The 14,930-nt window shown below is 35.4% G+C and overlaps 1 protein-coding gene across 3 annotated transcripts in view; it reads left to right on the forward strand.

The window, feature by feature from the left end:
* ROCK1 (Rho associated coiled-coil containing protein kinase 1) overlaps positions 1–14,930 on the forward strand; it is a 150,005-nt gene that overhangs the window by 117,250 nt on the left and 17,825 nt on the right. For all 3 annotated transcript variants that reach the window (XM_058556841.1, XM_058556842.1, XM_058556843.1), the window contains exons 20-25: positions 137–321; positions 1,884–1,953; positions 4,243–4,337; positions 11,936–12,101; positions 13,198–13,291; positions 13,747–13,835. In XM_058556841.1, coding sequence (XP_058412824.1) covers positions 137–321; positions 1,884–1,953; positions 4,243–4,337; positions 11,936–12,101; positions 13,198–13,291; positions 13,747–13,835 — 699 coding nt within the window. The remainder of the gene's footprint in view (positions 1–136; positions 322–1,883; positions 1,954–4,242; positions 4,338–11,935; positions 12,102–13,197; positions 13,292–13,746; positions 13,836–14,930) is intronic.

Here is a 14,930-nt window from a genome sequence, read left to right on the forward strand (position 1 = left end):
GACTCTTTAGAATGCTAGTTTTCTTTATTTGTATAAAGCATTATAATGTAATTGAGATTTGGTTAGTATTCTTTCAAATTATGTCTAATAACTTATTAAAGAGATTTAAGATCCCAATTATTTTTCTCATTTACAGGTTAAGAATCTAACTCTGCAATTGGAGCAGGAATCAAATAAGCGACTGTTGTTACAAAATGAATTGAAGACTCAAGCATTTGAGGCAGATAATTTAAAAGGTTTAGAAAAGCAGATGAAACAGGAAATAAATACTTTATTGGAAGCAAAGAGATTATTAGAATTTGAGTTAGGTCAGCTTACAAAGTAAGTCTTGAAAATAACATTCTTGATTTCTTTTTTGTGTTCAGCATTTGCTGATGTGTTTGATATTTTATGTGTATCTAGATTATGTACTCAGAGCTTGTGAAAGGAAGACTTAGAAAAGAGCATTTAAAAATAAAATAATTTACTTGGAAAGAAGTTGTGCAGGGGAGTTCAGGCTTTGGAAGGACAGGCTTACTAAACAATAAGTATGGGTATTTAAATGGAGAAAAAAAGGAGATTATCAAGGCTACTGACTTTACAGTAAGTCTTTTTATGGTGGAAAAACCACAGTTTTCTCATGATTTTCATATCCACAAAAGTCAACATGCTTCTTCACACTAGAAGTACAAAAATCAGGGATAAACTTCTTTTTATTAAGGATTCAGTACTTTACAGGAACTGTTTAAGGTTTCCTTATTTTAGAGACTAGAATTAGACATGATGACCCTGTATTTGTTTGTTTTGTTTTGTTCCTTTGGTTCATCTCAGAATGCAAAGTATCTTTTTTTCTTCCTCTTCTACTCTGAGGTATGATGTGCCCACTTACTTGAAATGGAGACAAAACAAGGTTGTCGGTATTGCTTTCAGAATTTGTATAAGGACATGCCTCAAAAATTTAATATCAAAGATGGGTATATTTTATGCCAAGTCATGTGTTTTTATTTTCTCCAAATTTCTGTTGTAATATCTTCAGTTGCCAGCATCATTTACACAGTAATTCTTGGATAAAATTGTCAGTTTTTATTTTGTTGGATTTATATTGGTGAAATTCTTTTAGAACCACCATTTTCACCAGGTGATGTGTTTCTTCTCCCAAAATAACTTTCACTCAGCATTCAGTGAACATTTATTATGTCCTTTTATCAACCATATACCTTGTTAGATAATGAAAATACAAAGCTATTACTAATATGAAAACATAGCAGCCACAGATGGAATTGTTAATCCTTGAAAATCTGTGTCTGTGAGTTGCACTGTACCTCTCTAAATTGTATTTCTGTGTGTATTATATATATGTAGGTGTCTCTATCTGTGTTCTTCCTCCTTTGTTGGTTATTGTTCTTGCCTCCCTTTTTTTTTTGATTCCTTATCTGATTATGCATTTCCACTCCTCCCCCCCGTGCTTAATGGGCCATGATATATAGTATGAATTATTATTTATTAAATATTTTCATGTCCTCTCTTTTTAATTGCTTACTTACTATATAAGACATTTAATATATATCTCTAAGAATGCTTTTTGGTATTAAAATGTATAAAAAAAAATATCATTTTTATTTTTGCAATTTGGATAGTCCACAATTAATATTCTCCTGAAAGTGACCTTCAGTAGAAAAGGGTTCCCTCAACTTTGCATAATATCATTTTATAAGGAGCAAAATGGAACCAGACATTGTGGCCTGACCAAATTTAATTATTGAAGTAATACTATATAATGAAGTATGATTTTTAAAAACAGGTCATTTTACTAAACCTTTTTATTTTAGCAACCTTAATAAATAAAGAATAATACAAAGTCTAGTATAAATAGCATTTGTTTACTATTTCTCTTTTATCTGAAGACAATATAGAGGAAACGAAGGACAGATGCGGGAGCTACAAGATCAGCTTGAAGCTGAGCAATATTTCTCGGTGAGAATCATTTTCAATATTATAGACTGTTTAAAAACCTGACTTAAAACAAGTATTTAGATTTTTAATGTGAACTATGATTCTTTTTCAAATGACTGTGAAGTGATTTTCTCCCCCTTTTCATATCCCTGCCTCTACATTTTATTTCTGAATCTGAGTTCGTAGTCTGTTTAGGTTGTAAATAAATGACCGTTTTTGTGCAAACATTTCTAGAATTGCCATCAAACTAGAGCTATGTATATGACTTTGTTAAGGGTTCTGTTTGCCTGGTAGCAAGCCGGGTGGTTTCGAGTGTCATTATTATCATGTGTGGTTCATCTATACACATTACATTTGTAGGTATAACTACATACTGTTGTAAATATAACTAATGTTCAAGAGCTTTTTCCTGTTTTAGCTCTGTATGCGCTTTATATGTCTGTTCTGCTTTTTCTCCATAGAAATCATTCTGTTATTTGCTGCAGGCCGTGTTATTTTCACTACTACTGTTGATTAGCATTTATAGGTAATGCTTTGAGGCTTTATTGAAGCCTCTGCAGTTTTTGTTTGTTTCTTTTGGTTGCCAAACTTAGGCTCTACCATTTCAACTTAACATTTATCTATCTGTTCCATTACTGTTACACTGGCAGCCACTTTTTCTACAGCCTTATTCAGTGCAATTAAATGCGTGAAATTCGGATTGCCTTGGTGAACGTGCCGTAGAAACCAAGTGTGAACAATATTGGAAGTAATGATTTCCCAATAAAAAATCTGAGGGCTCTGCAGAATTTTCACATGATTTAGAGCTTCATGCTCTGCTCTGCTCATCTTCTAATAAACATGGTGACTTTCTATTTTTTGTCTGTTTCTTTCTTGGCTTACCAGACTATCACTGGAATATGTTTTTAAATTAAAAAAAAAATCAGTAATGTTGAAAAACCTTTCCCTGAGTGTAGATTAACATTAATTTTTCAAAGTGTGTAGCACTGAATTCTGCAAAGTGGTCTGTAATATCATGCACACTTTCTTGTCCATATGCTTCCAAAGTCATCATCTAGTGCCTCCACTTTGGGATGGATGTCAAATGACTTGTGGTATTCCTATGGATCTGATTTTGCCTCTATAAAGATAATACAAAACCTGATCCTGTCTCTTAGTTCTGATTTATTCTATTGCTTGTGAGGATTGGGTTAGATATAATTAAATTTGATAAGCTATTATGAACCAAATTTAAGATTTTCTTTAATCTGGGATTTCAAATCAGATTATTTTTCTTTTTCCTTTTCTTATGTTTTAAACTAAAGAGGATAGTTTAAAAAAAAAAAAAGAAAGAAAAAGAACTAGACTTCAGAACTGGAAGTTTACTCTATAACCCCAGAACCCAACACAATATGGGTCTAATACTTATTCATACCTGTTAAATATTTGCTGATGGAGCTGGCAAAAGCCTAGTGAATTTTGTAAGAACCATTGTTCGTTAATAAGTATATGTTATTCATATGTTAGCAGAATGATAAACCTTGTTCGTGGATATTTCTGCTACCTCTCTCAACCACCCATCCCATCCTACCCACACAAAAGAGAAGTGGTTTCTCTAGCATTATTCTCTTCAAGAATTGATCTAACATTTAAATGTGTAGTGCTTGCTAAGTTTCTTTATAATGTTTTTCCCAAATCAATATAATTTTTAATATATTTTTGAGTATAATTTCTATGTAATTAATTGTACCCATTTTAAGTGTACAGGTCAATAAGTTTTGACAAATGTGTATACCGTGTGACCACCAGCACCATCAGCATATAATACAGTTTCTTCACTATAAAAAATTCCCTTGTGAACCTTTGCAGTCAATCTTCTCTAACCACCTCTATCTGCAGGCAATTACTGATTTGTATTCTGTCACTATTGATTATTTTCACCTGTTCTGGAATTTCATATACATGGAATCATGCCATATATGCTCTTGAGCACCTGGTTTCTTTCACTCAGCAAAATATTTTTAGATTTATCTTGTATGTATCGGTAGTTCATTCCTTTTTATTACTGAGTAGTATGGATACACCATAATTTTTTAAATTCATCTCTTAATGACATCTGTATTGTTTCAAGTTCGGAGCTACTATGAATAAAGCTGCAATGAAAATTCATGTATAAGACTTTGTGTGGACGTATATTTGCATTTGTCTTGGGTAAATACTTGGGAGTGGAATTGTTGGATCATATGTTAATTGTTTAACTTTATGAGAAACAACCAAACTGTTTTTTAACCCACCAAAAACACTTATTTCTTTTTATCACTTGTTTTACAGACACTTTATAAAACCCAGGTAAAGGAACTTAAGGAAGAAATTGAAGAAAAAAATAGAGAAAATTTAAAGAAAATACAGGAACTACAAAATGAAAAGTATGTCCATTTTACTTTAGAGCAAGAATCACTACTACAACAAGGCATTCTTAACTTAAATTTAACTTTAAAGATAGAAAGCTGTGCCATTATTCTGATGAGACTGGTGTAGCAAATCTTATTTAGGCTAATTCAGAACAAATCAAACTAGATTTAGGCTAAAATGTATGTCTATGGTGAAAAAAATAATTTAAAATATTAACACTATAGCAATTGTACAGAGATTCACTAAACTGTGACAATAAATTGTTTTCAAGGGTCTCGCAATCTTTAAACATCCATTTGTATATAAACAGTTCATGCTGTATTCGCAAGTCATTATTTTATGTTAGGTAAAGGTCTTCCTCTTAGTATTATTAGACAGGTTAATTTATATTGCATGTTGCTTGGGGCCTTAGAAGGAGAAGACCTTATTTAAGTGTAACAACTTCTCATAGCTAGATAGTGTCAGAATAGACACTGGAACTAGTTTTCTGACATTATTATAGTCTCTTGCCATATAACCACCTTTGAAAGAAATAAAAAATTTTAACTTTTATTGTTGAAGCAAACAAAATATCATTATAGTCAGCACCCATGAAAGAGACGAGACCTTTCTATCCACCTCAGAAGCCCACTATATCCCCTCTTAATTATGTCTTCTTCCCTCCCCACCACAAGAATAATCACTATCTGACACTTTATTTGTTGAAGGAACTGGATCATTTGTCCTGGTAGTTTTCCTCAGTTGTGATTTTACTGTTTCTACTTCCATAGTTAGTTGAACGTTTTCCTCGTCCTTCTGTGTTTCGTGCAAATCAGTGGTTAAAACTAGAGCTGCACTGTCCAATGTGGTAGCCACTAGTCACATGTAGCCATTTAAATTTAAACTTTATTTAAATAAAATTAAAACCTTAGGTCCTCAGATGTACTAGCCATATTTCAGGTGCTCAGTAGTCAAATGTGGCTAGTGTCTACCATGTTGGACAGCACAGGTGTAGAACATTTCTTTCATCGTAGAAAGTTTTATTAGACATCCCTAATCTGGAATCTTAATCAGATTCAAATGTGATTTTTAGAGAGGAGAAGACTACCCCAAATATAACCTTGTAAGGTCTAGTTGCCTCTTTGTGTTGTTATCAACCATTGATACTCAGTGCTTAGGTCCTTAATACATTAGGTGGAGTCTAAGGTAAGAACAAAGGTACATTTCCTGGTTATTCTCTGTGACAGTGGTAGACTCCTATTGTAGAGTATGGTCTGTTGTAATATGCAATCCCAGGTTGTGTGCATTCACTGTGAAGGGGGCACCCAATCCACTACATACTAAATTGTTTCATAGGGTTGATATGTTTGCCTTTGTTTGATATATTTAAGATAATGTATTGGTCACCACTATTGTGCTGAGTACTGTGCTTCATGCCAGTGATATAATTATTAGTAAGTTATGGTTCTTACCTTCAAATGCTTCAGAATCTAGTCAGGAGACAGATATAATTAAGGTAGGCTCCTGTGATAAAGTGGTATTGAAACATGTTAAGGGGATATACCTCATCTTACCATCTGGGATGCAGAGAACATTTCCAAGGTGACAACTAAGGAAAAGCAAAATTTGCCAGGGAATGGGATATGGGGAAGGGGACGATATAGGCAAAAGCCAATTTGTGATTTGGGAAACAGCAGATGGTTTAGTTTGCAGGTGGGGAGACAGTTGGTGACAGATAAAGCTGGAGAGATAAAACCTGAGTCAGATTACAAAGGGCCTTGTGTGTCATGCTGAAGAGTTTGGAATTACCAAACATTGAAGAGTGGGAGGTTTTGTTTTTGTTGTTCTCTGTTGTATGTCTACATCACCTAGATCAGGGCCTTGCATTGAATAAGTATTCAATAAATATTGAATGAATGGCTGAAAATTCTAAGCTAGGGATTGACAAGGTGGTGTTTTAGAAAGCTCCTCTCTTTAGAGTGGAGAATGGATTGGAGTGAGACAAAGCTGGGTAGATACAGAGAGTCTAATTATACAGCCATTGGAATAATCTAGATGTAAAATTATAGTGGAAGTTGGCAGTAAAAAGAGAGTCAAGTGCCTGGAAAAAAATAGGAAGTAGAAGCAGTAGGACTTGTAGATTTGGAGGTGTGGGGGTAAATGTTGGAAAATTTCAGGGGGACTCTCAAGTTTCTGACCAGGCCAGTTGGATTGATGATAGTGCTAGTCCCTGAGTTAAGGAATGTCAAGTTTGTGAGGTGAGGGGAGACAAGATTATTTCCATTTCAGACGTGTTGAGTTTGAGGTGCCTATGGGATGTTCGAAGAGAAATAGATACCAGGCAGTTGGGTTTATTGCTTCAGAACTCAGAGAAAAGATAAGACTTGTAGCTGATTTGACAATCATTGCATACTGAAACCACTCAGATAGATGAGATTTGTTAAGATGATTGTGTATATCAAAGTTTACATACTCATGAGCCTATGATACCATACACGTGACTGGGTTGAAGTTAGTTGGATCTAAATGTCAGTACATTCGTTGTATGAGTTGTGAGGATTATAACAAACTGAAGAGTCCATGTCCTTCTAACCACTTGCTGCCACATGGTAACACTGATCCAGTATTTCAAGATCTTTCAGTTTTTCAAGAGAAGCCAGGAATCTGAATTTTTATGTAAAATGTTTTTGTAATGTTATGTAAAATTATGTTTTGATGTAAAATGTTATGTAATGTTTTTAAATGTTATGTAAAATGTAAAAAATGGCCCAAATTTATTTTAAGTGTGTTGTGCATGTGTGTTGGGAGGGAGGGCAGGAGGGAGACACTTATGTGAACTCATTTGACCCTCCCAGGCAACAAGTTGTAACCCCTAGTATAGGATGAGAAGATATAAAGGCTGAAGACGGACTAGCTACTATACTTTTAAGGAATGGGCAGAGGAAGGAAAAGTAAGAAGTCACCAATAATACAAGGAGAAAAGCAGAGTAGGGTATCACAAAAGCTAGGGGAATAGAATATTTCAAAAAAGAGAAAGTAATTAGAAGTGCCAAATACTCACAAAGGGCAACTGAAAAATAAATTGTCCATTATATTTAAAGTTGTTAGTTATCTTGTTGAGAACAGTTCCTAAACAGTGATGAGAATAGATACTAGATTAAAGTGGATTGAGACATGAACGAGAAGGGTAGAAGTAGTGGAGACAGTGTAGACAACAGCTCCATTGACCTCCTTACTATTCAACAAACCAGTTAGTTACTTTCCTGCCTCAAGGCCTTTGGACTTGCTCTTCTCTCTGCCTGGAACATTTTCCTCTGAATATCCACATGACTTGCTCCTTTACCCTTTTCAGGTCTAGGTCTAAATATCATCTCAGATGGGGCCGGCCCCGTGGCTTAGTGGTTAAGTGAGTGCGCTCCACTGCTGGCGACCCGGGTTCGGATCCCGGGCTCGCGCCGATGCGCTGCTTCTCTGGCCATGCTGAGGCCGCGTCCCACATGCAGCAACTAGAAGGATGTGCAGCTATGACACACAACTATCTACTGGGGCTTTGGGGGGAAAAAATAAAATAAATAAAATCTTTAAAAAAAAATAAAATAAAATAAATATCATCTCAGAGAGGTCTTCCCTAAACACCGTTTTTAGGGTTGCGGACATCCCCCACCTCACCCCCCTACCTTGCTACTTAATTCAATACTTGCTTCCCTGTTTTATTTTTCTCTGTAGCACTTATCCCCTCCTAATTATTGTAGAATTTGTTTACTTATTTATTGTTTTTCTCTTTCCACTAGAATTTAAGCTCAATGAAGGAAGGAATCTTCAAATGTTTTGCTCTTAACTTGAATTCATTGCTATATGCCTAGTACCTAGAATTGTACCTAGAACATTGTAGATGCTCAGTAAATATTTGTTAAACTAAAAAATTCAAGAAACATGATTGTCAAGGCAAGGAAATATAGCAGTAGCTGGAGGAGAATGTGAAGGAGAGCCATTGCTTTTTAAAGATAGCATAAATTTGAACATATTTAAATGGGACTTGGGAAGGAAATCAGAATGGGAAAAGTTGCACATCTATTCATTGATTCAAACAAAATTTCTGAGCACTTTCTATGGGCAAGAGACTTTTCTAGGCATTTGGAATATAGCAGTGAACAAGAATAAAAGCCACTGCTTATAATCTTACAACCTAGAAGAGTAGGTAATTATTGATAAATTGATTTCTTTAAGAAGATAGGAGAATAAAGGTGAGAGACTGTCCGTAAGCATCAGTAAAGACAGGTCTTTCATTATGGAGAGTTGTGAAGGAAGTTTGAATGAACATAGTTCCAGATAATTTTACCCTGAACCATCTCATTCGTTCTTGCTATCTCTTGCACAATTGCATAACCAGGGATAAAAATGTAATTTGGGATAAATAGATTTTCTGACAGTGGAACTTAGATACTATTATCTGAGTTTGTTGCAAAGCTGTAACCCCAGAGGAGAATATGTTGTCATTTTGAAGCCTTGCATTATAATAGCGCAGAACCACCCCTAGTGTCGTCGACTTACCAATGGTAGTATTTCCTATCTTTTCCTAATGTACTAACTCCCCTACTCTTCTAAACAACTATTTCATATCTTCTCCTCTCTCCTCAAATCTCTCACAACCTCTCTTCACCCTCATACTCAGCACATAGCATTGCTTCCTGGAAGTCAGAGAGCTTCTACTCTCTCCCACCACTATAGCCAGCAGCCTGTCTGCATCTGTACCTATAAACCCTGCCTTCCTTGATTGACGTAAATGGACAAAATGTGCTTTTACCTAAAGGCAGCCCCTCAATCACATCCCTTTCTGTCTACTTAAAAATATGATTCCAATAATTATCTCAGCTTTCCTACACCAATTTTTTCCTTTCTATAGTCATTCCCATGGTTATGTAAACATACAGATAAACATCTCCTTAAAAAATAAACCCCTGGAGCCAGCCCTGTGGTGCAGCGGTTAAGTGCCTGCTCTCCGCTTCGCAGGTTCGGATCCCGGGCGTGCACGGACGCACCACTTGTCAAGCCATGCTGTGGCGGCGTCCCATATAAAGTGGAGGAAGATGGGCACGGATGTTAGCCCAGGGCCAATCTTCCTCAGCAAAAAGAGGAGGATTGGCATCGGATGTTAGCTCAGGACTGATCTTCCTCACAAAAAAAATAAATAAATAAACCCTCTTTTAACTACATATCCACTTCCAGTTACTGTCCATTTTTCTGTTTCCTTTTGTAGCAAACTTCCTTGAAAAGTGACATACCATTTATCTTCAGGTCCTCTTCTCCCATTCTCTCTCACTCTCACTCCAGTCAGACTTTTGCACTCATCACTCTACAAAAATAACCCTTCTCACGGTCACTGGTGACTTCCTAATAGTTAAAGACAGTAGGCAATTATCGGTTCTTATGTTGTTTAACAGTAGCAGTTGACATATTCAGTTACTCTTTCTTGACAAAATTTCTTCACTTGACTTCTATGACACCGCACAGTATTTTCCTCTTATTGAACAGCTATTCTTTCTCAGCCTCCTTTGCTCCTTAGTCCCTTCCCATCTCTGAGACCTTTAAAGTTTGGAGGTCCCAAGGGATCACTCCCTACTTGTTCTCATCCAGCTGCATAGCTTTAAATAGCATCAGTGTACAAGTATATTCTCCCCTGAATTCCAGACTTGTATATCCAGCTGTCTATTTGACATCTCCACTTGAGTGTTTAATAAGCATCTCATATGTAACATATCCAGAAAAAATTCCTGATTTCCTCACCTTGCCAACCTGCTCCTTCTTGTTTTCCCCCATTTCAATATTAGTAATTCTGTTATTCTCAGTTGTTTAAGTCAAAAACTAGGAGTTACCCTAGACTCTTCTTTTTTTCTTATACTCTACATGCGATTCATCAATAAGTCCTTCTAGCTATAACTAAAAAATATATCTAGAATCTGATCAATTCTTATCACTCGTACCATTTACCAGCCTGATCTGAACTGCCATCATCTCCAATCTTGGTTATTTCAGTAGCCTCCTAACTGATATTCCTGCTTCTGCTGTTGTCCCCCTACTGTCTGATCTTAATACAGCAGCTAGAATGATCTTTTTAAAACAGGATACTGAGAGTAAAAGCCAAAGTACCTATATTGTCTTGGAAAGCCTTCTCCTCCCGCTTCTTTTACCACATCTCTCACAACATTCCCCCATCTCTCACTCTGCTCACGTTAGCTTCCTTCAGACCAACCTTAGGGCATTTGTTATTAGATGTTTCCTCTGCCTAAACACTATATTCCCAAATACCTTCATGGCTCACTCCTTACTTCTTTCATATCTCTTCTCACATATCATCTTAGCAGAGAGGCCTCCTTGATCACCCCATATAAAATAGTGACCTCTGAAGCCGGCCCAGCGGTGTAGTGGTTAAGTTCACGTGCTCCGCTTTGGCAGCCTGGGGTTCGCGGGTTCAGATCCCAGGCGCGGACCAACGCACGGCTTATCAAGCCATGCTGTGGTGGAGGCCCATATAAAGGTGGGCATGGATGTTAGCTCAGGGCCAATCTTCCTCACACACACACACACAAAAAATAGTGACCTCATTCACAGCCTCTTCCACGTTTCTTCTTTTATTGTTCTCTGTGGCATACTATATATTACTTGTTCATTTTTTTTAAATTGTCTCTCTCACCCCACTAATGTATGCTTCCTGAGGGCAGAGATTTTGTTACTTCTGTATACCTTCATACCTAGAACAGTGTTTGGCACATAGTAAACAACCAAATACTTCTTGGGCAAATGAATGAATATTTTTTTTTGTAGTTAGTAAATGTCCCCCTCTTTAAGCTTAAGACAGAAAATTTTATTGATATTTTTCCCTTAGTAGAAAATAAATAGGTAGAAATCATTCACTCTTTCATTTAGCAAACATTCATTGAGCGCTTACTGTATACAGAGGAGTACAACCATAACCAAGATAGCTTATCAAAGAAGTGCTCTTTAGGAAGAGCAGGCAAACTGGAGTGATCTGGTCCTGGTTTGAATGTCAATTCTGAAAAGCTTTAAAGTGTAATTCCCAAGGAGCATTCCTAGAATAGTTAATAATGGTTTGCAAATCTATTTATAAGTCTTCATAATTTCATTGAATTTCAGAGTTGGAAGGGACCTCAAAAATAATTTAGTTTAACCCTCTTGCTTTACAGGTTTGGTTAAATTGAGCTTCAGAAAGTATAGGAAACTTGCCCAATGGCCCTACTCAATTAGTTAGTGATAGAATGGGGATAAGGATCCATGTCTGGCCTCCTGAGTTATAACCCAATGACTTTTCCCCTGTGCCATGCTACCTTCCATTCCCAGCGACAACAAATTCCTTTTCAAAAGTAGGCTGCTTGCCTTTTCTTAGATAAGCACAATAGCAGGTACAAGATTAAAGAGTTCTTTACTTTTATAGTTTGTCAAAGAGTGAGAGGTTAAATTTATTTTATAGAAAGTTTATAATGAATTTGAAGTTTATTTTAAGCAATAAAATACTTAACTTTTTATCATTTAAATATAATTGTGTTTTTAAGCATATGATTGTTGGAAGAATGAACTGAATTTGTTGATATCCATTTCTCTTATAAATCTATTGCAGAGAAACTCTTGCTACTCAGTTGGATCTAGCAGAAACAAAAGCTGAGTCTGAGCAGTTGGCTCGAGGGCTTCTGGAAGAACAGTATTTTGAATTGACACAAGAAAGCAAGAAAGCTGCTTCAAGAAATAGACAAGAGATTACAGATAAAGATCACGCTGTTAGTCGGGTAAGTGTGATAGTCAGGTAAGTCATATGACTAAAATTAATTTAAATCACATCTTAAAGTGTTAGGGTGAGTGTGTGTGCATGTGTATTTACTTATACTTTACTTACACACAGTGATCACTCTGCACTCATGTATAAAATAGTTTATATAATCCAAAACAATTGTTAATTGAAATTCTTATTCAGTGTATTGGGTTTTTTTCCTTTTCTGGCTGTAGATCTTAATATATTTTATGTGAAGAAATGATTAGCTTAAATTCATTTCTTGTATTATCTTAATACATTACAACTGATTTTGTGGCCAGAATTCTGTAAAATTCAGAGACACTATTTTGAAATGAGAAATTCTTTGTGGATATCTACAAAGCCATCATAGAAAAACCAGTACTATAACTAATTACCTATTCCTGAAATTTATACTATAGTCTCTGTAGAATCATGGGGCTAGAAAGATGAGTTAGAGATACTTTTCTTCTTTTGAAACCGCCATCAAGTGCTCTGGTGTGAGCAGGCCTGGGTTCAAGCCTCAGCTCTGCCTCTAAGAAGTTACACGGTCTTGGCAGTTTGCTTTAACTTTTCCAAGCCTCAGATTCTTCATCTATAAAATACAAATAATAATACCTATTTCACAGCATTCTTATGAAGATTAAATGAAATAATACACACAGAATGGTGAATAAGTACATTACTAAAAGTAGTCAAACGTTTTTGTCATTTTCATCGTCGTTATCCAGATGAAGAAACTAAGGCCCAGAAAGATTGTGACTTGTTAAGGGTCACAGAGCTAGAAAACTAATGCAGATTTCCTAGTTTCCAATCTAGTTCTCTTTCCATTACATTTTTCTTCCTTTTATTCATATATATGTATGTATATACATACACTGAAGTAATTTTTGGAAGCTAATAATTGTTTTAAAATATTTTGAATTTAATTATATCTACATATTTTAAACCAAACAAAGGAATTTTTATAGTTAAGCAATTTCTGACCTGTTCTCATCTATGGAAAATGCAAAGTATTTTTTTTTCAAGGTTGTTGCTTTAAGTATGAGACTACCAAAGTGAGTACAGCTTAAACCTTTATGTGCTTTGTTTAGCTCGAAGAAACAAATAGCATGCTAACCAAAGATATTGAATTATTAAGAAAAGAAAATGAAGAGTTAATTGAAAAAATGAGGAAGGCAGAGGAAGGTATGTAGGTTTTTTTTTTAAATCTTAATGTTAAATCAAGTTCAGAGGTAACTCTTTAGCTATTTATGTTGTGCGTTAGGTTTTGGAAATATTTGTTTTCATATGTTAATTTCTGTAGCCTTAAGAAGTATCTTAGTAGAATTTAAATGTTCTCACCAAAGGAAAAAAAAAGTAAATATGTGAGGTGAAGGATATGTTAATTAACTCGCTGAGGTGGGGAGAATCCTTTCAACGTATACATATATCAAATCATCACATTGTTCACTTTAAATATCTTACAACTTTGTCAGTTATATCTCAATAAAGCTGAAAAAAAAGAACTATCTAAATGAAGTTACTTGAAAGTTACTATGTAGTATATACTAATTTGAATAATTAAAGACATTGTTGATTTGGAATGCACAAATTTAATTAATTAATACCATGTAGTAACATTTTGTATAATTTCTTAACAGAATATAAATTGAAGAAGGAGGAGGAGATCAGTAATCTTAAGGCTGCCTTTGAAAAGAATATCAATACAGAACGAACCCTTAAAACACAGGTATATATGCTCTCAGCCTTTTCCATGTGTTTGTATCTGAGTATCATATATTCAGAAGTTAATATTTGCTCTTTATGTACTTCTTAAAACTGAGGTTATAAGTTTCAGTCTTTTCATTGGAACAAATAATGTAATATTCTTTCTTCATTAAATGTAGACTTATTCAGGAAATAGGAATTCAGTTGAGTTAAAAAAGCTAGCTTGGGGCCGGGCCTGGTGGCATGGTGGTTGAGTTCGCACGCTCTGCTTCAGCAGTCCGGGGTTCGCAGGTTCAGATCCCGGGTGTGGACGTGGGACTGCTTATCCGGCCATGGTTTGGCAGGCATCCCACATAAAAAGTGGAGGAAGATGGGCATGGATGTTAGCCCAGGACCAATCTTCCTCAGCAAAAAAGAGGAGGATTGGCAACAGATGTTAGCTCAGGGCTGGTCTTCCTCACACACACAAAAAAAGCAAGTTGCAGCACAGAAGGTCAGCATGATTCCATTTTTAAATTTAAATATGTATGTAGTATACTTATATACATAGGGAAGAGTCTAAAAGGATATACACCCAGCAGATTGAAAGGAAAGAGAAGGCTTTAGCAGAGGTGGTCTTTGAGGAGTAATATTACAAGGGCTTTTCACTTTCTTCATGATATATCTCTATATTTGATTTTTCTTGTAATATGTTTTACTATTAGAAAAAAATCAAATATGCATTTATGAGGTCAGTGAAGTAAGCTTTTACTGTGTTAAAAAAATTATTCAAGGGCTCGTCATCCTAGATAGAACCTAATCTACATGGAAATGATAGTGGTTAGGGCTTTTTTCTGTCTTAATGGAAAATCCATGATTTTTTTTTTTTAACATTACTGCAAAACAAGTATACCATGACTTATGTTTTACAGTTTATGTAGCTAATTTCACATGCTTTTAGCAGTTCTATCTCATTTTTAATATATTTTTTCATTCTGGCAAAAGAGATTACCCTCAACTATATTTACATTTCCTTTCTCATTCAGAAGGGCCTCAGTATGGCCTATCAGGTGCCCTGTCCTCCTACTTTCCTGCTTGTCCAAAGGAAAAAATTATCTTGGGCCTTTTTGCCTTTGTA

This window comes from Diceros bicornis, chromosome 16 (genome assembly GCF_020826845.1).
Source record: "Diceros bicornis minor isolate mBicDic1 chromosome 16, mDicBic1.mat.cur, whole genome shotgun sequence".
NCBI classification, from domain to species: domain Eukaryota; kingdom Metazoa; phylum Chordata; class Mammalia; order Perissodactyla; family Rhinocerotidae; genus Diceros; species Diceros bicornis.